The sequence below is a fragment of the Typha angustifolia genome, chromosome 1 (assembly GCF_048772165.1).
Source record: "Typha angustifolia cultivar Huaian chromosome 1, ASM4877216v1, whole genome shotgun sequence".
NCBI classification, from domain to species: domain Eukaryota; kingdom Viridiplantae; phylum Streptophyta; class Magnoliopsida; order Poales; family Typhaceae; genus Typha; species Typha angustifolia.
In genome coordinates this window covers 5,473,519-5,501,465 of record NC_133239.1, presented here as the reverse complement: position 1 = coordinate 5,501,465, position 27,947 = coordinate 5,473,519, and the positions used below count along the sequence as shown (strand labels likewise).

General features: G+C 37.3%; 2 protein-coding genes across 2 annotated transcripts; one reads left to right on the top strand and one right to left on the bottom strand.

Annotated features, from left to right (window-relative positions):
• Nucleotides 1–7,082: 7,082 nt before the first annotated feature.
• Nucleotides 7,083–8,102, top strand: LOC140759939 (uncharacterized). Its single transcript, XM_073096656.1, has one exon. It carries the CDS (start codon nt 7,083–7,085, stop codon nt 8,100–8,102), a length of 1,020 nt encoding a protein of 339 aa, XP_072952757.1.
• Nucleotides 8,103–21,577: 13,475 nt separating this feature from the next.
• LOC140762874 (uncharacterized) lies at nt 21,578–23,200 on the bottom strand. Its single transcript, XM_073100854.1, has one exon. It carries the CDS (start codon nt 23,179–23,181, stop codon nt 21,913–21,915), a length of 1,269 nt encoding a protein of 422 aa, XP_072956955.1. The 5' UTR covers nt 23,182–23,200; the 3' UTR covers nt 21,578–21,912.
• Nucleotides 23,201–27,947: the final 4,747 nt, after the last annotated feature.

The window sequence follows — 27,947 nt, the reverse complement described above, 5'->3', positions numbered from 1 at the left end:
TCCTTTAATAATCTTCTTCAACCACCCTAGAGTTAGGGCAACACAATACTTATATATGATCTCCAAGATAGAGCCAAATCCAAGTCTTATCCGTACTCATGATCTTCAAGATAGAGCCAAATCCAAGTCTTATCCGTACTCATGATCTTTAAGATAGAGCCAAATCCGAGTCTTATCCGTACTCACGAAAGTCCAAGATTTTCAAACTTCGTTGGTATGACTTGATCTCATCAACTTTGCTTCAATAATTTTGCAATTCTTCAAATCAGAGATTTTCTAGACTTGTGTAAAGCTCATATATATGTAAAAAATACACTTAGAATATTTTATACACAATTGCCAACAATTAAAAAACCTAACAAAATTGTTGTTGACTAAGTTAGCTCAATCAATATGGCCTAAAAGTCCTTATACTAGGTTAGACCAAACTAAGTATAGATAGCGTAAGCAAAAACCTACCAAGATTCGAATGGTTGAGTCCGCTCTACTAACAAGTACTACCTTACCACTCCAAGTAGAATAATGTGAGCTAAACCTTATGGTTGGGCATGCCATGGTACATGAAAAGGTAGATCGTATCTAGCAAGTCTCCTCTAGAGAATTTTAGAAAATCAATCTTAATGGTCTGAACTTAGATCTCAAAATATGGTATGTTATCGTGTGCCAAGCGACCTCGTGGCTGATGCTAGTCACATAGGTCATAGGCCCAAGGGTTTGGCTCACGTCGTGTTCAAACTACATGCAGTTTGGCTCTCAATCAATTGACGCGGGTCCACTTGATAATTCCACTAGTCATCCTTAGGCTCATACTCAGGTCCAAAGTCATGCTCATTGATCCAATATTGATTTGCACGAGGTGATCGAACTGATTTATAAAAATTCGGACTGCCTCTAGATTTGTGCACTTCATCTCCTCCATGTAATTGTCCAAACCCTAACCCTAGGGCTAAAAGTGAAGTTTGGCCTAGAGGCACCGCCACAGGCCACTATAGCCTCGATGGTGGCTGGCCAATGCTAGTCATCGTCTGACAAGTCCTCACAGTAGTAGAGCGACGATGAGAGATAGTGGAGAGCCAAAATATAGCTAGGGCTTGATCTACTATAGCGACGGCCAAGGCGCGTCGTCGGTGAGTCCACCAGTCCCGGTGACTACGGATGAGGCCTAGGGCCCCATTATAGTGGAGCTGCGGTAACGAAAAGCCTTGATGAAAGGGTAGGTCACATCTGTGGTAGCCGTCGGGTTCGGCTACCCGACAATCTCTGGCAGCTGCGGCAGCCACCATTGGCTGGCAATCAAGCCGAGGAAGCCCAGTTGTTCCGCTAGTGGTCGTGGAAGCATTGAACCTACAACCACCGAGCGTGGGTTGCTATAGTGAGAATGGCCATCGATGGGTTCTAAGCTACCTGAGATCAACCACTTGCTTTTAGCGGATGATATCCTTATTGTTGCGGAGGCCACTCAAGCTTCTACTAAGGCTATTAAACTTGTGCTTGATAAATACTATACTCTGACTATTCAAAGAGTCCATCTTAGCATATCTAGTGCCTACTTTAGATCTGAACTTCAGTTTGGGTCTGAACATCTAGTGCCTACTATTCCCCTCTCGATTAAAGATAGTATGTTGAACATTCTGAATATCAGTTTGGATGAGTTTCTCTTTGTCTACATTGGGGCTAAAATATCCCATAACCGTAGTCTTGTTGCAGTTTGGATGAGTTTCTCTTTGTCTACATTGGGGCTAAAATATCCCATAACCGTAGTCTTGTTGCCAATCAAAAGACCTTATTAGTAGAATTGCTAACAAGTTGGTAGACTAGAAATGAGATACTCTATCCTTTTTGGTTCGACAAATTTTGATCAACTCCACTATGATCTCTATTCCCAATTAGTAGCTTGCGTCCACTTGGGTCTTAGATTCCACGCAGGACCAGGTTACTAAGCTAGCTAGAGGTTTCCTTTGGGAAAAGGGTAAGGATAAGAAAGATCTGCACTTGGTGAGCTAGTCTAAGATTATTAGACCAAATTCTGAGGGTGGTCTTGCCATTAGGGATTTGCGGTTGGCCAAAACTACTTTGTTTGGTAGAAATATTTTTAAATTCCTAAATAATAATTCTCTTTTTTTGGTAATAATCATGAGACAAAAATATGGCTCTATTGATTGCTGGGCTACTAAGCCAAAAAAGGCACCTCTTGGGCCTAAAAAGCCTTATGGGCTGCAGGCTAACAACATGAAGAACAGTATCAAGCTCTTGTTGGGTAATGACACTAGTATTAATATTCTAAGGGACTCTTCAATCACTTCTAAGCCCTTGGCTCACAAGCCCTCTTATGTGAATATCAACATTAATACTATGACCTCTAATCTGATGAATAATGGCTGTTGGGATGTTCCCATAGTTGAATATGCCTTTGGAACCACACTCAGTAACATTATCTTGGGCCTTAGAATTGGGCCGTTGGAAGACAAGTGGATTTGGTGGCCTGACCTGAAAGGGAGGGCTACTGCCAAAACCATTAACTAAGGCCCAAGAATGAGAGCATAAGGAACCTGAATGAAAAACATTGTGGAATCTTAAAGGTTAATTTGAGAGTGAAAGCATTTATCTGGAAAGTCATATGGGTCGAGTGTCTACCAAAGTTCTTCTCCATACCCTACACATTAGGTCGGTATATCTATGCCTAATGTGTGGCCTATGGGATGAGACTGTAGACCACATGTTCTATACTTGCCAATTTGCCATTCAAGTATGGGAGGTCATTGCCCATAACCTTGGCTCTACTTTCATTATGGACTCTAACTGGATCAATTATGACTAGAGTCATCTTGGTGGCGACCAAGGAAAGTTCTTGGCTACTATGGCAACCACTATATGGATGATTTGGAAGACCAAAAATAGAGCCTACTTCCAAGGCACTCATTGTAACAACAACAAAAAAAACAAAATAATAATAATAATAATAATAAATAAAAATTCTTCACTGCATGGCACGACAGCTTCGTGCCATGCAATGGCAGCTGGGAAGGGTGCCACGGGCCCCAAGCGCTAGCCCGGCCAGGTCCGGCCAACCTGGCCGGGCCAACTGGCGCGGTGGGCCCCCGTCGCAGCCTCCCTCCCCACCGCCTCTCTCCCTTTTCTTCCTCTCTCTCTTTTTTCTCTTTTGGGCTCTCTCTCACCATTCTCTCTTTCTCCCTCTCTCAAACACTTTCTCTCTCTCTACCTGCTACCGCCGTCACTCCGTCAACCTGCCACTGCCGCCGCCACCTCCACTAACGCCGGTGAGCCTCCCTACATCTCTTTCTCTCTCTCTCTCTATCTCTCTTTCTCTCTTTGTCGGCTTCCTCTCGTGACTACCGGAGGATTGAGACGTCGGGGAGAGGTCGGCCGCTGAGTGGCCACCAGCGGTCACACCCCTCCCCACGGCCCAACCCTCTTCTTCCTTTCTCTTTCTCCTCCTCCTCCTCCTCCTCCTTCTTCTTCTTCTCCTCCTCCTCCTCCTTCTTCCCTTCTTTCCTCTTAGGCTGCACCCTGCAAGTGGTGCTGGGCTCGGCCTAGCACCCTTGCAGGGCAAGGCGCTGGGCCGCCAGCACTATGTATAGTTTATATAAATATAAATATATATATATATGCACATTTTTTTATTTCTAATTATATTTTATTATGTTATTAATTATTCAATTAGGGCTCGGCCTAGCACCCTTGCAGGCAAGGCGCTGGGCCGCCAGCACTATGTATAGTTTATATAAATATAAATATATATATATATATATGCACATTTTTTTATTTCTAATTATATTTGATTATGTTATTAATTATTCAATTAGTTTAGTTAATTTAATGTATTTAATTTGTATAAATTAAATATAATTATATCATAGTTATGAAATAATTCTAATTATATCATGTTTATCAAAACACCTGCAATATAAATTACTATTTTAATCCTAGGTAGGTAATAGTAATTATTAGGGTTATGTATGTATATTCTTACGTAATTATTTGCAGTAACTTAATTCTTATTTTCTTAATTATCAAGGAGAATAATAGGCCAATAATTATGTTTTAAATACACTATTAAATAATATAATTATGGTTAATAAATAACAAAACAAATATAGAAATGAAGAGTACATAATTACAACAAGAAACTATCTTTTGTCGGGTTAATTTTAATTAATAGAAAGACTGACATATTTGTTATAAATAATTTCAGGTCCCGACCCCCCTGTTCAAAACCCCGTGGACTTAGCTATCGAGGCTTGATCGTTATCGTAGCAGCGTGAACGAGTGATGGTTTGGTATTTGCAGTAGGGTGAGTAGTCTTATCCCCTAGATGCCTTTCTCAAATTAGGTTATATTATATATTATATATATGCATGTTTTGGCCTCCAGCATGATTATATGACTCTATCTAGAGATGATTACAGTTGAGCATATTTTATCATGTATTTGATTAGGTTAATCTTGGATATGAGTATGATGATGATAAATAGAGATGATTAGAGATGATTATAGTGTTATGATTTTATATGAAGATGATCTTCTAGTATGAGTGTGCATGTGACAAACTAGCAAGAATATGCATGTGTTAGATACATGGTTAGAGTCTACATTGCATCATTTTTCTCTTGATTCCTATTCCATCTAAATTCCTATTATGCATTGACTTGTTATCGTACTGGATATATGCATGTGATCTGACATTTAGAAGGAAAGCATGAAATGTGATTGATATGATAGTTAATAGAAAGCGTGAGGATATCGAGTAGGTGCCAGGGTTAGGGGTGCCTAGAGTGATGATTATGGTCGCTGATATGTGATATCTCATGGCCCATGTTCGAGGTCAGTTGAGTCTGTGCACACAAACAATCGAACATATGCCGTTCGCTAGGACATATGTGGTGAGTTATCCTCACGAGATTTCTATCAACTATGTGGGTGTCCGGTCTGGATGGATGTTAATACCCTAACGGGTGGCGGGGTATGATTATATTTGAGATACTCTTGCGGGTCGCGGAGTATGCTCTAAGCCTTCGGACATGATGTTGAGACCGGGTACCGGGTGTTGACTGTGCACAGTGGTCTAGTGTGATGATGGTATACCGAAATATCAGTAGTGATTGTGATATGGAGAATTTCACCTGATTATTGAGTAATTATCATAATTTATATACCATTGCATTTGATATCATGACATAGTCGGCATGCATCATGTGTCATATTTGAGAGAGAGTTATGATGATAGTATGACATGGAGATCTATTTATTCATTGTCGAGGATTATATACTTCTATCAGTTATGACATGTTATCTATTTTTCAATTATATATTATTGAGAAACATTCATATATTCATTCATGACATAATACTCTTTCTGATTTATAGTATCAAGTACTTGATTTATTCTCTGTTTGGTTTCACTGATTTGGGGTGAGGTCTATTCACTGAGCCTTTAGCTCATGACTCTCTTTGTTTTCTTCTTTCCAAAAAAAAAAACCAGGTGAACAAGAGGAGCAGGATACTCCCTTAGAGGTCTTGCCAGTGAGTGAGGAGTAGAGTATGGTTAGTGTTATATGCCAAATGAATTATCTTATCTGATGTATTAGTGGACATCCTCCAAAGTGTATCTGTATCCTTGTCTTATATTTTAGCAGGTGACTTTGTACTTGTATAATTATGTATATACCAGTGTTGTGTATATGTAGTTGTGAAAAGCTCTTGATGATGTATTGTGGCCTGTATGGGGCCCAAGTAGGGTTATCTGTGTACTGTTGACAGTTAGACTTGAGTTATTCTTAGTTTAGATGTTGTTGATAAAATTATTTGCTACAAGTTTATTTGATTCTCAGTAACTAACCAAATGGTCAGGTGCCACACACGTGCCGTGTGGGCTCGTGCCATGCACGTGTTTAGGGTTTGGGTGTTACATTATAGAGTGGTATCAGAGCCTAGGTTTGTTAAGTATCCGGCATATCATCAAGAGATTTTGTACATTGTCACCTAGAGTCTAGGGAAATGCTGTGGTCTTAGGGTTACGCAAGAGATAAATTTTAGAATTTTACTTGATCACTAATCAGTTGATGAATTTGACTATTTTTGCAGAAAGATGCCACCCTGTTGTAGAGGTTCACAATCTAAGGTGACCTCCACAACTGAGGCCCTTACTGAGACCCCAAAAGTTCCTCTATCTATAGAGGAGCGTGATCCTATTACGTGCCTCCTGGACAGTCAAGAAAGACTTATTGAGGAAATCCTTCGAGGTAGAGGAGCTAGCATATCAGTAGAGAGTTCTGAGCCACCTCCTGCAGTGGGCATCACCTTAAAGAAGTTTATGCAGTTGAACCCCGATTTACAGTGGAGGTGTTGATCCACTGGAGGCTAGTGGATGGTTATCAGACATAGAGAAAATATTGGATACTCTAGGATGTAATGATCAGCAAAAGGTAGCCTTTGCTGCCTTTATGCTTAGAGGTGAGGCAGAACAATGGTGGAAAGCCACAGAGAGACTGATAAAATCAAGGATAGGGGACACAGTCATCACTTGGGAGTTATTTCTTGATGCCTTTGATCAAAAGCATTTTCCAGCCTGGAGGAAAGAAAAGATGGAAGAAGAATTTCTACATTTACGTTAGGGTCCTATGACGGTGGTAGAATATGAGGCTAAATTTAATGCTTTAGCCCGTTTTATGCCCCCATCAAGTTCCAAATGAAGCAGCTAGAGCTCGACGTTTCAAACATGGGCTAAATTATGCTATACGTCAGAGCTTGGAGGCAACAGGCCTCATTCCTTATGATAATACAGTAGAGAAGGCTATGAGAGGGTGATTCAGGAAAAGAGGGCTATGGATGCTTAGAGATCTAGGACACAGTCTGGGCGAGGCGGGAGTTCTAGAGCTCTTTTTGCTAGCCAAAGCTTACCATCTTCATAGTCACAGCGTCGCCCTTCCTATCATCCTTATCGGGGGAGTTATAGTGCTGGTTCATCTATTAATCGATCTGATTCACGAGGATCTGGGGAACTCAGCCAAGTAGTATAACAGATTAGTGTGACTGGGCCATCATCCGGTGGTAGAGGAGGTGGGATGGCTAGGGGATCTTTAGGGCATTGTTGGCCTTGTTATGGATGTGGCAAGTTTGGCCATCAGCTTCGTGAGTGTCGCAAACCTTTCTTATGCTTCGGGTGTGGACAGCCGGGTCATATGCATCGTAATTGTCCTCGGGTCGCCTCCACTTTCATCCCTGCCACTGGGGTATCTTCAGGTGCTGCTCCTTTTGGGGCCTCAACTACTGCTGTACGAGGCAGGGGAACTGGAGTGGCTGGACCCTCTCAGCCTGGGCGAAAGTCTAGGAATGGTCGGATCTTCGCGATGACAGAGCAAGACGCTTTGGCATCTAATGATGTGGCCACAGGTACTCTGAATTTATTTTCTCATACAGCAAGAGTTTTATTTGCTCCGGGTGCCACACATTCCTTTATTTCAAGTTCTGTTGCTTGCCATGTCGATATACTAATGGAACCTTTAGAGGATATTCTGTTGATTGCCACACCAGTAGGAGAGACAGCTGTTATTGATTCTTCTTATAAATCTTGCATAGTTAGCTTTGGAGATAGGGAGTTCAAGGTAGATCTTTTGCCACTAGAGCTGACAGATTTTGATGTTATCTTGGGGATGGATTGGTTAGCTGCATATCATGCCAACATTGATTGTTATAGAAAGGAAATTGTGATGAATTTAGCTGATGGGGCAGAATATAGAATTAAGGGCAATAAATCCAACAACCCTATAGAGATAATCTCCGCATTTGAAGCTTGCAGATTATTAGAGAATGGATGCACAAGTGTCTTAACTAGCCTGTCAGGAGATACTGATAAAAAGATCAAATTAGAAGATGTCCGAGTTGTTAGAGAGTTTCCTGATGTTTTTCCAGATGATCTCCCCGGATTACCCCCGGATAGGGAAGTAAACTTTTCAATTGATTTAGCTCCTGATACTTCACCTATTTCTAAAGCTCCCTATAGAATGGCACCAATAGAATTGAAAGAACTTAAGGTACAGTTAGAAGAACTACTACGGAAAGGCTTTATAAGACCTAGTGTCTAACCTTGGGGTGCGCCTGTTCTATTTGTTAAGAAGAAGGATGGAACACTTAGGTTGTGTATAGACTATAGACAACTGAACCAAGTGACAATAAAGAATAAATATCCTCTACCTCACATTGATGATTTGTTTGACCAGTTAAGAGGAGTTAGAGTATTCTCTAAAATAGACTTGAGGACTAGTTACCATCAGCTAAAAGTATATGAGGAGGATATTTCTAAAATTGTCTTTCGTACTAGATATGGACATTATGAGTTTTTGGTCATGCCATTTGAATTGACCAATGCTCCAGCTATCTTCATGGATCTGATGAATAGAGTTTTCCAACCTTATTTGGATAAGTTTTTAATAGTTTTCATTGATGATATACTAATATATTCAACTAGTGAGGAAGAACATGAGTATCACTTGAGGTTAATTCTCTAGATCTTGAGAGAAAAGAAGTTATTTGCCAAATTTTTAAAATGTGAGTTCTGGCTAGATCAGGTGGTCTTCCTAGGACATGTAGTATCACAAGAAGGGATCAGTGTGGATCAGTCCAAAATAGATGCTGTCTAGGAAGTAAGACTACTCATCATCTATTCTAAAGATATAAAATATGTATTTTTCACATCCATCAACCAAATATCAACTTATTGCTAGTAGAGACCATGGGGTCTAGAATAAGAGATTCGAGATCTAAAAGTATTTAAGTTGTATAAGTTAGCTATTTATCCAATTAAAATCTATTGGTGTAAAATATGATGGTTTATTAAGTTTAGAATTATTTATTTTACTTTTATTAAATAACTATATCTATATTGTAGATATAATTTTGATACTATAAATTTATTATTATTATAAAATGCTAGTTAGGAAATAAGGATAAAAATAGTTCTCTTTTGATAGGGTTAAATACATTTTGCCCCTTATGCTTATGCCAAAAATCATTTTATCTCTTATACTTGAAAATGTCTAAAGCCGTCTCTATACTTATGACTAAAATAAGATCATTAGTTTTTCTATCAAGCTTAACCTAGCATTATCAAATGACTAAAATACCCTCTCGTATTTATTAGGCAAGACAAATGAGTTCTTCATATCAAGATTTTGTCTAACCCGTCTTCGTCTTCTTCGTAGCTAGGCTTTTTGAGGTTGGGAAGAGGCCATAGTAGGAAAGTAAGAGAAAAAATGGGAGAATGTGTGAGTATTCTTTAAAAAGAAAGAAAGATTTATATAAGAGGGAAAATGTATTTTTGTCCAAAAGAATAAGAAAGGGAGGGAATTTGGGTCACGGAGTCTGTTTTAGATGTTATTTGGGCTTGCTCGGTTAAGTTTGACAGAAAAACTAATATTCTCACTTTAGACAAATTCTAATTATAGTTAATTTTATGATTATATATATATATATATTATGAATATTAGTAAATATGTATAAATACATAACCTAATTATAATTAATAAAGTTATATATGTATCGATCTAATAAATATATATAAGTTATAGGTATATTGACATGCAAATGTTTATAATTACTATTAATAATTATACTCATTATACTTAGCTAATAATCATATTAATGAGTATATATACTAATTATGCATGCTTTGTGTGCCTACGAAGAATGAGATAAACTACTTAGTAGGTAATGCTGATATTGTCATAACAAAGACTAGTTGGATGACAAAGAAATATTCCAAGCTCACCCACACATCAAGGATTAAAACCAACAAAGGTTACAGAGCAACTTTCTTTTTTAAAGCTCCAAGTGATAAAATTACAATTTGAATAAACACAACTACAAGTCCTCGACCGTTGATCGTCACAAAACTACCCTAATTAGCAATATAACAGTTATAATTTATTTTGCATCACGACGGATTAAATGCTTAAGTTTAACATACAGAATACAAAATGGTAAGTTAAAACTAAACTAAACCATATACGGCAAACTGGAATTTGCCCCAGGAAAGAAAAAGGGGGTAGTTTAAAAGTCCCTTTCAAGAACCGCAAAGCATAATCACGTAGCCTTATCCTTCACAGACAGTTGCCTTGATCGAGACACTGCAAATGCTGGCCAAACTTCTACGTAATTAGTCACGCTCGTAATATCATGATGAACTTAGAAAATTCATATGATAAGTGCTAAAAGGAATATAAAAAGAACAACTCAGTGCACGCTGCATGGTCCTATGACCTCATAGTTTTTGGAGGTAATAGAGAGTGGAAAAGATCGGTATCCTCTTCCTCTTATTGTAATATTGCTAAAGTTAATGGTTATTATAATGCAATTAGGTTTATTTAAGGTGAACTGACAGTTGCATCCCATGCATGGTTGTGGCTTCTCAAAGAGGGAAACAAGAGGAAAACAATAAAGGAGAGGAGCTATTTGGTCGGTGGTTACTGGTTAATATATATATATATATATATATATATATATAGACACCTTTGATTTTTTCCTTATTACTATTCACGCATTATTATATACATATTTATCACTTAATCTTACTATTTTACTTTTATTATCTCATAAACAACTTGAGTTACTTTTAAGGGTTTATTGCATTTTATCTTCTGTGATTTGGCTCAATTTCATAAAATCCTTCTACATTTTTAAATTAAGCACTTTGTTTTTAAGAAAAAAAAAATTATAAACAAACTTCCTCGAGTATAATAAGCTCCTTTAGCGTCGAAGCCCAAAAAACTGAAGAAGCATAGAAGGGAAATCCCCCATCCTAGGTACATCCATATTCTAATGATCTACCCCAATTTGCAAGCTGATCAGTAGTGTGATTAGCTTCTCTAAAAATGTGATTAACTTTATAATTTTCAAAATTGTCAGTTAAGTTAATGATGTTATCCACTATGGACTCCACTGCCCAAGATGCCTATTAGCTTCCATTCATCATGTGTACCAAGATCTAGAAAACTAATTCCACCAAAATATTAGTGAATCGTTGGTTCGTGAGACTCAACGATGCTTCTTTAACTGCCACAATTTCCGCATACAACGTCGAGTTATAAATGCCACATCTAACCCCTGCTAGAAAAGGAGCACAATTAGGAAGTCGGGCTATGAAGCCCACCCCTCCGAGCTTTGATTGATTCTTAAAAGAATTATCAACGTTAACCTTACACCAACCTAGTGGTGGAGGTTCCCACTGAATCAGAGTTCCAACGAAGGCGGGTTTCATATGTCCGATAAATATGTTCTCAACATAATCATCGGTAAGAATCAAAGCACAAGTCCAAACTTTTTCTAAGTTTTCCTTAACATTATTATAGGTCACGCTATTACGATATTTCTATAGCTGCCAATGAAGGACAGCAATCAAAGCCAGAAGCCAAGCCTTAGGCTTTTCCATCAAGCCATCACTTTCAAAGAGCTAAGTACCTTGGTCCCAGCTATCTCAAAAACTAAAGGAAATGTTTTAACAAAATCCCATAAGGTACTTGCAACCTTACAGTGAAAGAATATGTGAGTAATACTATCGTTGGAAAGCAAGCAGACTAGGCACAAGTTGTCTAAGGAGAGGCCAATGACTCGGAGAAAGTTTTTGGTTGGTAGCTTTCCCCAACAAAGCTTCCAGATGAAGATTTTAATTTAGACTTCACTGGGCCGTCTGGAGGGCTTGAAGAGGCCAATGCCTTTGGTAATTGTGGGCAACTCTATGTTAAATATCTTGTATCTTAAGTGTTAGACTCTTCTTAGACAACTTAATACTAAATGGCATAATAAATCTAGAATTAGAAGGATATTCATGAGGCTTTCACTAATTTGTATAAAAAATCTTTGTAATGAGGACGTCAGGGACAACCTATCTCTAGATCATTGGCCAGAGATGCAGTCTATCGATTTTAATTGCAATGATGAACTTCTCAGGCAGTTCTCGACTGTAGAGGTTGAGAAAGCCTTGTGGTCCATACCGACCGATAAGGCTCCTGGACTTGATAGTTTCACGCTAACTTTTATCGTAATTATTGGAACACTGTAAGTCCTGATCTTGTTAGTTCGCTTAATTTTTTTTTTTCAAAATTGCTATGCTTTGTCGACCGAGTGGGATAATACTTACTTCACTTTCATTCCTAAATCTGAAAATCTAGTCAAGATTGTTAATTACAAGCCTATTTCTCTCTGTAATGTGAACTACCATATTTTGGCTAAACTTTTAGCTAAAAAAATTAAGCCTAGTTTGCTTAGGATTATTAGTTTTGAGCAATCAGCCTTTGTGAATGGCAGCATATTCATGAGAATATTTCGGTAGCACATGAGATAGCATATTTCATTGATTCCTCTACTTGTGAAGATAATTACATTATAATTAAAATTGATTTAAAAATGGCCTATGATGGAGTATATTAGGAGGCTATCTCTAAATCAATAGTTTTGATGGGATTTTCGAATAGATTTATGAGATGGATTATGACTTGTGTTTCCTTGCCTATTTTTTTGTGTTAATTAATGGTTGTCATTCTACTTGCTTCAAAGGGGAAAAGGGGATTTGGGGGATTCAGCAAGAGGATATCCTCTCTCCTTACCACTTTATCATGGTTGCTGAGATATTTATATGTTTACTTAAGAAAGCAATTACTATTGGAGATATTAAGCCTCTGTCTATTAATGGGAGTTAGCCATCTAATGTATGTTGATGACCTCCTTCTGGTTATCAAGGCTTGTTCTATTTCTTGTTTGAATTTTGTGTCTACTTTTTAGTTATTGGAAAAGGTCCACTCTTACTCAAGTTAATTGGATTACTCTAATTAACTCTGTTTTGAATACCATACTTATTTAGTTCATGTCTTCAACTTAGACTCCTTTTGCGGTTGTTGACCGCATCGCCAAAATCTCGAGAAGCTTTCTCTAGAAAAAAGGGGTTAATAAAAAAGGATTTCATATGGTTAGTTGAGACCAGACCACCTAGTCGAAGGCTGACGGCAGCCTTGGGATCAAGAACTTGCGCCTTATTCACATTTCCCTTATTGCCAAATTGCCAAAAATGTGAGAGGGGGGTGGGGGGGTTTGTAGGCTAATATGGTCAAGGCTAAGTGTGGCCTTCTGCACACTTGGTACCAAAAAAAACTAAGGCATTAGCCCTCTAATTTGCGCCTCTTCAACACTGCCTTGACTGAAGTAAAAGGGGAGCTAATTAACCTCATTCAGAATGGGAGAGATACCAATGTGTGGTGGGATCCGTGGATATCTTTGATCCCTATTGATTAATAGCCAACTTTATTCAATATAGATTATTGGACGAGCTTAACTAAAGTTGTTGATTTGATCATCAATTTTGGGTGGGATTTTGAGCTCATCAACTAGTGTTTTGGGTCATTGCTGGCTGCAAACATTATTAAACATCAATATTCCTATGCATGATAGAAAAGATCTGTGGATTTGGAGATAGCACCCCTCGAGTATCATGACCTATAGGTCGGTATATGCTTACCTAAATAACCTGAGGGATCATAGGGGCTTTTGGAAAGGCTGGAAGGGCATTTTGGCCCTTAATATCTTATTCTAGTGACCAACTTATGGATCAAGTTAAGTTAAGCTTGTCATAGAAAGCATAGAAGGGAGAGATCAACTGACCAATCATGTGCTCGTAAATATCCAAAATAAGTTCTGAAACCTCATCATATTCAAACTAGAAGGATTCAAATCTAAAGGGAGATTTCTTAAAACTCATAAAAGGCCAAAAGCTATAAGAAAATGAGCATGATATGAAGCTATGCGAGATAAATGTTCCATAGAAAACTAAGAGTAACGAGTCATGAGACGAGAGATAAAAATTTGATCTAATCTTTCCAAAATTATATCCTTACCATGCCGATTATTACACCAAGTGTAAGGAGTTCCTAAGAACCCAAGATCAGGACCATTGCTCCATGGGCCAAAAATATCCGGCACCTTTGATTCGTCCCCAACCCCATAGTTTTCACTACCATCACTGCACCATCTCCTCTCGATTGGGTCGTAGAGGCAATGGGTCAGCCACCACCATAGGGTCAGGACATTTAGCTATGCGATGGCCAATTCTCAAAGAATAAAACCAAACGAAAGGAAGATTTTAACAAAATCCCAAAGAGCTAAGTACCTTGGTCCCAGCTATCCCAAAAACTAAAGGAAACATTTTAACAAAATCCCATAAGGTACTTGCAACCTTAAAGTGAAGGAACAAGTGAGTAATTCTATCGTTGGAAGGCAAACAGACTAGGCACAAGTTGTCTAAGGAGAGGCCAATGCCTTGGAGAAAGTTTTTGGTTGGTAGCTTTCCCCAGCAAAGCTTCCAAATGAAGATTTTAATTTAGGAGAGATATTAAGGGCCCAGATGCCCTTCCAGCCTTTCCATGAGCCCCTATGATCCCTTGGGTTATTGAGGTAAGCATACACCAACCTATAGGTCATAATACTCAAGGGGTGCTGTCTCCAAATCCATAGATCTTTTCTTTCATGCATAAGAATATTGATGTTTAATAATGTTTGTAGCCAGCAATGGCCCAAAACACTGGTTGATGAGCTCAAGATCCCACCCAAAATTAATGATCAAATCAGCAACTTTAGTTAAGCTCATCAAATAATCTATATTAACTAAAGTAGGCCATTGATCAATACGGATCGAAGATATCCACGGATCCCGTCACATATTGGTTTCTCTTCCATTCCAAATGAGCTTAATTAGCTCCCCTTTGACCTCAATCAAGGTGGTGTTGAAGAGGTGCCAATTAGAGGGCCAACGCCTCAGCCTTTTTTGGTACCAAGTGTGCAGGAGGCCACACTTGGCCTTGACCATGTTAGCCCACAAATGCCTTCGGCTAGGTGGCCTGGTCCCAACTAACCATATGAAATCCTTTTTCATTAACCCCTTTTTCATTAACCATTTTTTCCTAGAGAAAGCTTCTCGAGACTTTGGCGATGCGGTCAACAACCGCAAGAGGAGTCCAAGTTGAAGACATCAACTAAACAAGCATGGTATTCAAAACAGAGTTAATTAAAGTAACCCAACCAACTTGAGTAAGAGTGGACCTTTTCCAATACCCAAAAGTAGATACCAAATTCCAACAAGAAATAGAACAAGCCTTGATAACCAGAAGGAGGTCATCAGCATATATTAGATGGCTAACAATAACCTTCCCATTATTAGACAGACAGAGGCTTAATATCTCCAATAGTAATTGTTTTCTTAAGTAAACACGTAGATATCTCAACAACCATGATAAAGTGGTAAGGAGATAGGAGATCCTCTTGCTGAATCCCCCGCTGAATCCCCTACCGAATCCCCCTTTCCCTTTTGAAGCAAGTAGAATCACAACCATTAATTAACATAAAAAGTAGGCAAAGAAACACAAAGCATAATCAATCTCACAAATCTATCCGAAAATCCCATTAAAACTATTGACTTAGAGATAGCCTCCTAATATACTCCATCATAGGCCTTTTTTAAATCAATTTTAATTATAATGTAATTATCTTCACAAGTAGATGAATCAATGAAATTTGTTATCTCATGTGCTACCGAAATATTCTCATGAATATGTTGCATCCACAAAGGCTGATTGCTAAAAACTAATAATCCCAAGCAAACTAGGCTTAATTTTTTTGGCTAAAAGTTTAGCCAAAATACTATAGTTCACATTGGAGAGGGAAATAGGCCTGTAATCTACAACCTTACAACCTTGACTGGATTTTCAGATTTAGGAATAAAAGTCACGTAAGTAATATCCCACTCGGCCGACAAATCATAGCAATCTTGAAAAAAATTAAGCAAACTAACAAGATCAGGACTTACAATGTTTCAATAATTATAATAAAAGTTAGCGTGAAAACTATCAAGTCCAGGAGCCTTGTCGGTCGGTATGGACCAGAAGGCTTTCTCAACCTCTGCAGTTGAGAATTGCTTGAGAAGTTTATCGTCGCAATTAAAATCGATAGATGACATATTTGGCCAATGATCTAGAGATATGTCCCTGACGTCCTCATTACAAAGATTTTTATAGAAATTAGTGAAAGCCTCATGAATATCCTTACTACTAGTGACAACAATATCATCATTAGCGCTAATAGATTGATAATATTCCTTTGTCAACGAATATTAGTTGATAAATGAAAGAATTTAGTGTTATCATCACCATCCATGATCCATTTAATTCTAGATTTATTATGCCATTTAGTATTAAGCTATCTAAGAAGAGTCTAACACTTATGATACAAGATATTTAACATAGAGCTGCCTGCAATTGCCAAAGGCATCAACCTCTCCAAAGCCCTCCAAACGGCCCAGTGAAGTCCTGTTTCAGTGACCAACTTATGGATCAAGTTAAGTTAAACTTGTCATAGAAAGCACAGAGGGGAGAGATCGGCTAACCAATCGTGTGCTCCCAAATATCCAAAATAAGTTCTGAACCTTATCATTTTTCAAACCAGAAATATTCAAATCTAAAGGGGGATTTCTTAAAACTCGTAAAAGGTCAAAAGCTATAAGAAGAGGAGCATGTTGTGAAGCTATGCGAGATAAATGTTCCGTAGAAAACTAAGAGCAACGGGTCATGAAACAAGAGATAAAAACTCGATCTAATCTTTCCAAAATTTTATCCTTACCATGCCAATTATTACACAAAGTGTAAGGAGTTCCCGAGAACCCAAGATCAGGACCATCACTACATGGGCCAAAACTATCCGGCACCATTTGATTCGTCCCCAACCCCATAGTTTTCACTACCATCGCTGCACCATCTGCTCCCGACTGGGTCTTAGAGGTGATGGGGTCGACCGCCGCCATAGGGTCAAGATATTCAGCTATCCGATGGCCTATTCTCACACAATGAAAGCAAACGGAAGAAGAATTTTGTATGCCACTGACCGGTGGAGTTGTTTCCATGGGGGACCGACCAATATTGTTTGCTTAAAGGGCTTGGACAGATCAATCTCAATGCAAAGCTCGGCAAAACTCTCCCAAGTTCTTGCTAATGTATAGCCATCAATTTTATCAATCTGCCAAGTTGATAGGTTGTCTTCTCTAGAAGATCTTGCAACCAATATTCCCTTGGTAGCCCAGTCAATTGAACCCAAACTAGAGCGAAGAGGATCTCCTACAATAAGGATTGAAGGTTTAGCCGCCAAGGTAGGGTTAAGAACCATGCCTCGAAAGGTCTAAGGACCCCTCGAGAGTATGTTGATCATATCATGTTCAAAAGAGAACTTAAATGTGAAAAAACCAAATGTCATGTCTATTACTTAAAGAGTGTTGGCCGATTTCTAGCGTTTCGTCATTACTTGGAAGAGATAGGTGAGAGGGGGAGGATGCCCATGAAATTTTCTAATTAAGCTAAACCTCAATTTGGCTCAACTTTTAGCGATTCTCTTGGTATCCATAAGCACATAAGACTTAGAGGCCTGCATAATTATGGAGTGATATGGTGTGCTCGACTCAGTGGTAGTCGATGAGTAGTTGGCGACTTTGAATAGTTGAGCCCACAAGGACGACAAACCCCACATTTGCTATTAACGCTTTCATTCTGTTATTGTAGCGCATCTTCTTTACTTGGGGCATGTGAGAGAATAACAGCCTCGACCCCAAAAACTTCTCTAGACTCTAGCCTATGGGTTGAGCACCTTTGCTCATTGATGGCAACGCCTTCATTTACAGCACCACTAGGGTTTGGTGGATCAGGGGGTTAGGGCTTAGTAAACTTAGGATGAGGAAGAATGGCAATGCTAAGTTGCGGTTCACTGCTCTTGGCTATGTCTCACCCCTCAACTTAAGCAATTACTAACCCCTTTGTGGTTTGAACTAAAATGCAATTATTATTTTTTTCCATCATATTTAAGCCACCGCTCTCTCTAATTCTTCTTTTCTGTCCTCCTCCCGATCACACTGTTAGAGAAAGAGGGAATCCATCTACTTGTCATTTCCGGTGGTGCTGCAGCACCATCAAGCCATTGAGGTCGTCACCCAGTCCATTTAGTCCTTCCTTCCGTCCTCTTTTATTTCTTCTCCTTTGCTCATATATTAATCAACAATGGAGGAGCCCTCAAGGAAAACCAGAGAGGGAGAACGAGAGAGGAAGAAGAGATAGGGATGCCACTTCAGTCATTTTATACTTACAGTTAACTTAACTAATGTAATATATACCTTAAGTTAAAATACTAATATTGAGATATTGGATGATTTAAACGTAAAACGCAGAGATCGAATGATAAATACCTACAAGATGGGAAGCAAAAGATAATAAAAACGAAATCACGGGATATTTTTGATATGAGTAGTGGATAAAAAATTATTGATTTCTAACTGCTTAATTTTTTTTTATAAAAATAACAAACACTGCATGGGTGCATAGTCAACTATGACAGTTTTGCCATTTGGAAAGAAAGTGAGACTTGGAAAAGCAAAGCCTTTATCCTCCTCTCCATTAATTGCTCAAGAAAAAGGAGGCATAGTACATGCAATTGGGCAACTTGCACTGACTCGAACTTCTCAATATTTTGATTGCCTTTGACGTGCGTTTATATATAAAATTTACGTAGGTCTACGTGCATATGTCAATCTGGAACTGATACTTTCTAAATATATATATATAAAGTTACAAATGTATCAAAAGTACTATGCATGTAACTTGTTCTTTCCTACCATATGAATCCTCCTTATTTGACTCTTATATTTTACTCAACATGCCTCAAAAGCATTATGGTCTTTATTTTTTGTACATTAAAGTAAAAATAAATGGAAAATTAGATTGTAATTATATTAGAAATTATTTTGTTAGCCAAAAAATTTTAAGTAAAATTAGGCAGGCATACACACTCAGCAAACTATAAGTTAAGCTTTCATATAATTTTTATTTGCATTTAGATACACTGTACGTAGCTCCATAATTTGTATAATAATCCTCATGCTCTTTTGTGTCCACCCTAATTACACAACATAACCATCGTTTTCTTTGTCAAAGCTCTTAACTTCAACACTGCCGACAACTATATTTCCCATTCTATTTGACAAACAATAAGTTGCAGCTAATAATGGAGAGGAATCTCCACTTGATCTGCATAGAGGATATCTAGTATATTATATGTTATGCTACTAAATTATAATGTAACCCCTGTGATGGTTTTTAAATCAAACCACCTTTGATCCTAAATTTTTATTTGTATCACTCTACCTCCTATTCGAACTCCGACGGATTTTGTTTCCGCTAGAATAGATATAGAAAAATGTCAGAATTGCTCATTTTCTTTCCATTAAATTTACTTGCTATGTCTTATTCTTTCAAACTTAAAATAAAAGCCTAAGACTAATACAAGCCTCAAATATTTATTTGTAATCTCTTTATCACCGTGTACCTCTCTTTAAATACATGATTGTTAAATGAAATATCTCAAATACACGAAGAGACAAACTAAAACAAATAAAAATTTAGAGAAATAGTTTAATTTTAGGTGTAACCACAATTATATATTATAAGAACCATCCTCATCTATAAAACTAAATCCCATGCAAGGAAAGGAGAGCAGTTTCCAGCCCTAAGCCGCTAGTTTTTGACTTAATTAAGAGCACGTTCTTAGCACAGCCCAACTAACGTAGCAACTACTTGTTTGGAGGAGTTTTGTCCTTTTTCCTCGTTTAGTTGATGCAATTGGAAAGATAAAAGAAAGTCTAACAAGATTAAAGATTAAAGTACTCAGAAAGATATAAAGAAAAGATACAAAATGAACTTGTTTTAAAATGAGTCTCATCTATTAAGATTCAAACTTTGAAACATCTTACCAACCGACTCTACTGAGTTGCAGGTATCTTCCCGTGACCAAAGAGGTCATAGGTTCAACTCCAACTCTAAACAATATTATGGATAAATTGTTTGATGATTTGGTGACTTGGCTCGATTCAGTTGTTAGCTCGGTAGTGTAATTAGGTTGAGGAACAGCTCAGTAGCGCAATGGCTTGGAGCAGGTCTCGGCGACGTTTAGTTCGGAGCAATTATTCGGTGACGCATATAGCGTGAAGCCTAGACTAGATAATTAAAAGTTCGGTAAGACCTAAATGCCATTGTATTTAAAGAGGTTTAGTCTTGTTTAGTCTATATTTAGCCTTTGAGCTCATGAATAATTAAAAAACAAAAAACTCGAAAACATCTTCTACTTCTAAAGTTTAAATTAACTTAAAAGACAAACAACTTGGAATCAATCAGAAAAACTTAAACTAACCCTAATTGCCACTGACTTGGTTCTCCAATCTAGATAGACAAAAGACAAACCCACGCAAGAAGACAAGTAGGAATTAAAAGCTATTCTTTACTCCTCCAATTAATATATTTACTACAACTTACGATATATTCCTAACTCTTATATTAATTTTCCACTCCTTAATTGCAACCAACTACATCTAGGTAGTGGTTTTATGAGACTACCATTATCCTAATGTTCTCGGGTTATTAGAAAATCATCAGAGGAAATGCTTCTCCGTGGATTTCTGAATCACTAACTATTTAATTATATCTGCCAATTTGTCTCATTAATATATATGTATGTATGTATGTATGCTGTCGTATTGGCAATTGGCAATAAACTGTACTATTTTGGATTTCAAGATCAAATCGTTTCTCATTACCAAATGTAGTATAGGAACTGGTCAAATTACACCTAAGATGCGTACAATTTTGGCAGAAGTGACACCAAGACATTGTGTGATCTTATTATTATTAGTATTATTATTTTGACTTAATCTTGAATAATTTACGTGTTAAGTACACCATGGTGACTAACAAGGATAGAGAAGGGCTTGATTTAAATCCAATATGGTTGACAAGGAGAAGGATATGAGGTCCCATGTATGCATTAATCATCCATTTGGATGATGGGTGATTTATATAAGTTGATTTATATATATATATATATATTCAGTGTTTACATTTTTGAGATTTTGTTTTCTAACTCTATTCTTATATCATACAGCAATTTCGCTTATAATGAATGGATTCATCCTCCTTTTGAAATAATTAATCTGTCTCCCACTCACCCTCCAAGGTGTCTCCTTATATTGTATTGGAACAAAAACTAAGGAGAGTTTCAAACTATCAACTTATTCAACACCCAGAATAATAAACCTCCAGGATGAAATAATTCAGCACTCGGATCAGACCAAATTTCTTTACAGTCTTTATAATCTTTTCCTTTATATTTCTTTTTTATTAAAAATCCGTGGAGCAGAATCTACTGTTAGTGATCAATGAGGTGACTTAACTCCTCCGAAAGAGGTTTAGACCAAATTTTACAAGCTTAAGCTCCCGTTTGCTTTAAGAATAAAGTCAATTTTAAAATAGGTATTTATCTTTGTTATTCTTACAATTATTTCTATGCTCACTTGTATTCTGAAATCGAGCTATTGGAAAAATATATATTATTTTTTATAAAATTATCATAAATACTTTTTGATTTGGCATAAAATAGGTTGATAAAATATATATATCAAGAGTAAATTAGTCATTGATTATATTTTAAATTTAAAAGAAAAAAGTTATTCCTAAAATAAAGGAGAGCTTAAGCTTGTCCAACTGCTAGCCGAGTCGGCATCAACCTAAAAACCCAAAGTGAGTCATGGGGCCCATAGTGGGTTCATGGTTAAATTGCATGGTCTCAGGACCTCCATGCAACAAAGGAGGGGAATTGCTCATCATAGAACACCCAGTTGCAGACCCTCTTTGGTATATTTTGTTTTTTTATTTCAGTAAAATGCTATCAACTATTCTACGGAAAGGACGTGGGGTTTACAAACATTACAAAAAAATTATGGGGGTTTTATGTAATAAAGCTAAATTGGGAAGGAAAAAAAAAAAAAAATAACCTTTAATCGGATCTCCTGAGACCCGAAACCCGAACTTCCCAAACCCTAACCTCCCCATCCAAGCTCCCACTACACACCTTATGCACCTCCTCGTCGCTATGGGACTTCTTCTTCTCAGGTGAGATCCAAACAGCGACGATAGACCTCACCCCGCTCACGTGCCCATCCATCACCCCGAGACACATGTAATCCCTCCGTTCCCTCCCTCTCCGCCAGATCCTGACCGTCCGATCGCTGGATCCGCTTAAGACTAAGTCTTTGACGCACGCGAGGCACAGGACCGCCTTCCGGTGCCCCCGCAGGGAACCCACAACTACCACGTGGTCGGCGCTCTCCTCCCTCTCCCACACCAGGATCGAACGGTCGTTAGCCCCCGAATAGAGGATCGAGCCGGAGCCGTTGATCGCTAGCGCGTTTACTGATGAACGGTGGCGATCGAGGGTCGCGACCAGCACGTGGCGTGGGGAGCCTTCAGCACGTGCCCAGACCCGGATCCGCCGGTCGGCGGATCCGGTGTAGACGGTGCCATCTGGGGCGACGGCGACGGCGTTGACGGCGTCGTCGTGCGCCGTCACGGATTCTAGGCAGCGGAGGTCCGAGGAGCGCCAGATCTTGAGGGTCTTGTCCCAGGAGACGGAGTAGATGAGGCCGCCGTTGGCGGCGATGGCTGAGACCGCATCGAAGTGGGAGACCCAGAGGCGGCGGTGGTGGCGGCGGATGGGGACGTAGCTCGACGGAAAGGGGAGGCGGCGGAGGCGGTCGGAGAGGGTAGGGAGGGTTCCGGCCAGGCTGTGGAGGCCGGAGCGGGGGGAGCGGCGCCAGAGGCGGAGGAGGCCATCCTGGTGGGCGGTGATGATCCGATCGTCGCCGGAGGGGAGGATCACGAGGGATTTGACTGAGCCGGCGCGGGGAACGGCGGGGAGGGCTTCGAGAGGTGTTTGGGTATTGAGGTCGTAGATGGAGAGGGAGGTGGGTGTGGCAGAGTAGAGGAGGAGGGAGGAGGGGGAGGCGGCGAGGGCAGCGGCGGCGGTGGAGGAGGGGAGGTGGGGTTTGAATGAGGTGAGGTGGAGGAAGGAGGCGGCGTAGGAAGAGGAGGTGAGGGAAGAAGAAGAAGAAGAAGAAGAAGAGGATGGGATTGGGATTACGGTTAGAGTTTGCAGGGATGGGAGAGAGGGGAAGGAGTCGGAGTCGTCGTCGGAGGAGGAAGAGGAAGAAGGCGCGGTGTGATCACCGGAGGCGTTGTGCTTCGCGGGGACGCGGGGTAGCGCCATTCGAGAAAGGAGAGGGAAGTGAGGGACAAAGACGAAGGTGGCCGTCCAAGAGAAGTGGGTAATTTATAGAAGAACGTAGGACACGTGGCAAAAATGGAATGGGTAAGAGGAGGAAGCCAATCGACGCGATTGGTCCTAGGTTGGGGGGCCAGTTGGGTAACCCGGAAAAGGAAAGTAGAAAAAAAAAAAAGCGGCTTCCACTAGTAGAGTGGGAGATTATTAATAGTCTGCACGTGGTCTGCACGTGAGAAGGTGTCGATAAGTGCGCTAATTGAGGCGTTAACGCTTCATAAAGAGAGATTAGTAGGGCCGTATAAGAACGAAAGTTATATATTAAAGTTTAATAAGCAAAATATAGAAAGAAAGAGGGATTAAAAGGAAATAGCATGATAGAAACTACAAAGCTACATATATACAACAACTAGTTTTTCAAACGGCTCAATTTGATATTTTTAAATCTTTTCTTTTTCATACCTTTTTAATTTAATATTTGAGTGTATAAATCTTCTTCTCCTTCTTCTTTTTTGTTGTCTCATGAGTTTAATTTCTTTTTGTGATCTCAACCCCCTAATATTATAGATAAGAAAGTTATAATAAATATAAGGGTAAATATGTTATTTTGCACGTAATAATTTATGGATGAAAAACTATAACGAAAACTTATAAAATGGTGTTTAAAATATTTTCAATAATTCATCAATGTGTTACAAAAAAGTTTACATAGTAACCTAGGAAAAAATATTACTTAAGAGGAGGTCTAAGAGTAATTGTCTCCTTTTTTTCAAATATATATGCCCTACCATTTGGAGGTATATCTGTTGCACCTACAAGGAGTTCAAATTAAATAAAATACTAAATTCTCAACGGCATATATATAATAAAAAAGATCTATTTTGAATTTTATTAAGGATGTATATATATATATATATATATATATATATATATATATATATATATATATATATATATAATTGGCAGGAAAGAATAGTCTGAGCACAGTATCAATATCAATATTAATATCAATATCAATATCAATATCAATATCAATGTCGATTACTTGAAAAGCAACAGGAATTAAAAGATAAGAGAGATATAACTACTGATGAATAGATTATGAGATTCTTGAATCAGCCAACTAATCCCATATTAAGAGTAATATGAAGTTAATCAATAAGTTGTTATGATTAAATAGAAATCCATATTCTTAATATCAATAAGTTGTTTTTAATGGAATATTTATAAAATATTTCTAACAGATTGTTATTAAAATTAAAAAAAATATATAAATAAAAGAAATACCATTCTTTCTTGAAGTTTAAGACATTAAATATTTATCACATATCTTTTCTTCTAAAAAACAAAATATTTTTTCTTGTATTATAATATCAGGTGATATAAGATAACATTCAAGCCATTTTAAACAATTTATATAAAGGGAAAAATAATATTTTCATAATTTAAGTTCAGTTTTAATCATAATTAATTAGATTTAACTAACGGAATGATATTTTTTAAATATTACTCAATGACTTTAATGATAATTATGATATTTTAAAGATTACAACGACAAACAAACTATGATATCGAAAAAAAATTCAATGATAATTATAGAAAAATTCATTTTCAAATTGATGGACAAAATACTTACAAGATATAAGTAAAATAACACATAAAGAAAAGAAAAGGAAAAGAAAAACAAAGGTAAGTTTAAGGATTCCTTCCCTTATTTATTTTCTCAATAATAGAATAGAATGATAATTCTCTCATTAATCCAAAGAAATGCTACTCAGCTTGCAGATCATATTTAATATGAAAACAAACTGATGGTCTGACAAAAAGAAAAAGAAGAGGAAAAAGAAGGAGGAGGAGGAGGAGGCATCTAATTCTCCAAGCTGCAAGTAACTGATACTATGTAACCTTGAAACTTTCTTTTACCAAAGCAATGGGATTCGAATAGCGTGGGAAAGAGAACATCTTCCCTCATGATAACATGCAGCAAGGCCTCAGGTTTTTTCATGGCATGGCATACTGTTCTACTACTCATGAAGTCTTTTAGGTTAATTCTTAAACATATTTTGATTATTATTCCTCCTTCAATGTATCATACCAGAGAAGAGAAAGAAAAAAAATCTCCGAAAGTACAGTGACAGTTTATAGAATCCGCCACTATTAATATTTTTTCTATTACAGTTATAAAAATGCTGCAATAATACTTATAGCGGTTATTATATAATTATTGGTATAGTATCTTAGCAACGTTTATCTATCTGTGGACATAGTTTTTTGTCGGACATTTATGTAACTATAAATATATAGTTTTAGTGGTGTTTATATAACTTTAAGCGGTATATTTTTCATATATAACACTACTTTTTAACGGCCGGTAATATACTTGGACGATCTTCCCCGATAGTTATTGAGTGCAAAATAACCATTATTGATATATTCAATATTAATTTTGAGTTAAACTCAATGAATAAACCTTTATAATAGGGACTAGAGTCTCTTAGCCATTTAGACATAAAGAAAGAAAGAAAAAGTATTATTTCAAAATACAAATCAATAATCCAACCTGCACATAGTACTTAACAAATTAAAAAAATATTAAGGATTTTTGTCGTATGAAAGTAATCTTACGTTACAAAGAAGCTCATCGAAGTTTAAAAGTTACTATATCCCTCTGACAAACATTATGAAGCATGCACATAGTACCAAATGTCATGTCATAAAGGAAATGGTTTTTGATGATATAAAAAATCTTTAAGAGGAAAATGTTATTAGGACATGCATGATGATGCATTAATAAATTTATATCTATGTAACGTATAATTATTAGGACATGAGAGACCGATATTCCATGCTATTGTTTGAGGATGTGTTTAAGCATTATAATAATTGTTAAGAGAGAAGCTATTCTCTAGTATCCTCTATAGTATAGGTAGCTCATATTAGATGATCAAACTATTCTCTTTTATACAAACAAAAGATGAGGAGCAACTGGGTACAAAACAAGTCAAAGTTCTGGTAAGAAAATGAAGAAGAGTACTCCACAATTCAAACCAAAGGCATTGTTTAACTATTCTGCTACAATGTATACCTAATGGCAACCATTTCCACCAACACTATTCAATGCATATAGCCGATGCAATTAGTAAAATAGAAGAGTATGTATAACATAGTATTATTTTTTGTGTGATTTTTATAGAAATACCGCTGCATGTTAATTTTTTTGCGACGGTTATGTTAGCGTGGAAAATGTCATGAAAGACTTATTTATACAGATTTATCAAACAACACAATAGAAACGCCCCAGTATACTAATATTGTTATAGTGGCAACACACTCGATTGATCAACATAAAAACATAACAAAGTTTTTGTTATATATCTTATCTCTTATATATATTTTTCTTTTTAACAAGAAAGATGGAAAATCCAATTAGGTAATCTTCTCTTGTATAATAAGTTGTTATATTTGTTTATTAGTTGTATCTCTTTTTTATGTTGTTATGTTGATCAATTTAGTGTGTAACTTAAGTTTTTTTAATCTCAACAGTAAAAGTAGAGAGAGAGAAATACATTATTTACTCTTCTTTTTTTCTCATCTATCCGAACCTAACGAGAGAAAGTTATTTCTATTTTATTTTTCCTTTTATGTTTTCTCTTCTATCCACCCATCTTATTGAGATTCGTAAAACTCATCTCTCTCATAATATAAGTTGGACGTCTAGATCAACACTCCAAATATAATAAGTCAAAATGGATCAATTTCATCAAACTCTCATATGGAGAAATATTTTTATGCTCATTAGACATAGGGACCTCCTTTCATGATGTGGTACATCCCACCACTATACTTTAGTGATTAGTGTATCTCATTTGATTACTGCATACAATGAAAATATAATTAAGAAGTTATGCACAGTTCAAAATAGGCGTACATGCCATAAGGAATAATGTGTAAATAAAATATGAGTAATATTTATCATATCACTTTTCTATTCAACAACCAAATGGGCTTGAACTTTTTTTTTTTTTTTTGAAATGACATCCGTAAACTTTTAATATTCATTTGGGAATGTGTTACAGACTACTTCAATTGGTAAATCAGTCTAGATTCTAGTTATACAAGTTTGAGAAGCCAAACTAATTAGCTAACAAGCCGCCTTACTGTTTACACGACTCGTTAAATAGACCCTAATCCTAGGGCAATTAGAAATCAACTGTTGACACGGGCATGAACTAAGAAAGATGTAATAAATCACAAAGCTCTTCCTAGGATGAAGTACGAGACTAATAACATGCACATTATCATACTCTGAACACTTTGATAAGTCATTCAAGATTTCTTGTAATTAGGCAAATCTTACCGTCACACTAAGTAACATAATGTAGAATCCCATCGAAGCCCCTTAAGAAAGTACCTAGGGCTTTTAACTAGTTTAACTTAGTTGTGTCAACTCCTAATCACACAATTCTTAAATCCTCTATATGGGATTTTGATCCAAATTTTAAGCCTTTCGTCAACCTAGGTTTCTACAAAACCGATATATTAGGGAGCCAAAACAATGTGGTTAATTTAAAAGGAAAATTTTCATTCAACATCATGTATTTTAACCTATTTGCGGTTTGTATCTTCCACTTTTAGTATTTGTAAATTATTCTATGCTTGTATCAAATATGTGCAGAAAACACTCTACTATTAGATCTGTTAAATAAACTTAACTATATCTCTAAACTATGTTAAATATACTAAAAAATATTATG

What these genes read in the sequence shown, in the direction of transcription:
- LOC140759939 (XM_073096656.1), top strand. Translation starts at nt 7,083, where the DNA reads ATGGCTAGGGGATCTTTAGGGCATTGTTGGCCTTGTTATGGATGTGGC.
- LOC140762874 (XM_073100854.1), bottom strand. Translation starts at nt 23,181, where the DNA reads ATGGCGCTACCCCGCGTCCCCGCGAAGCACAACGCCTCCGGTGATCAC.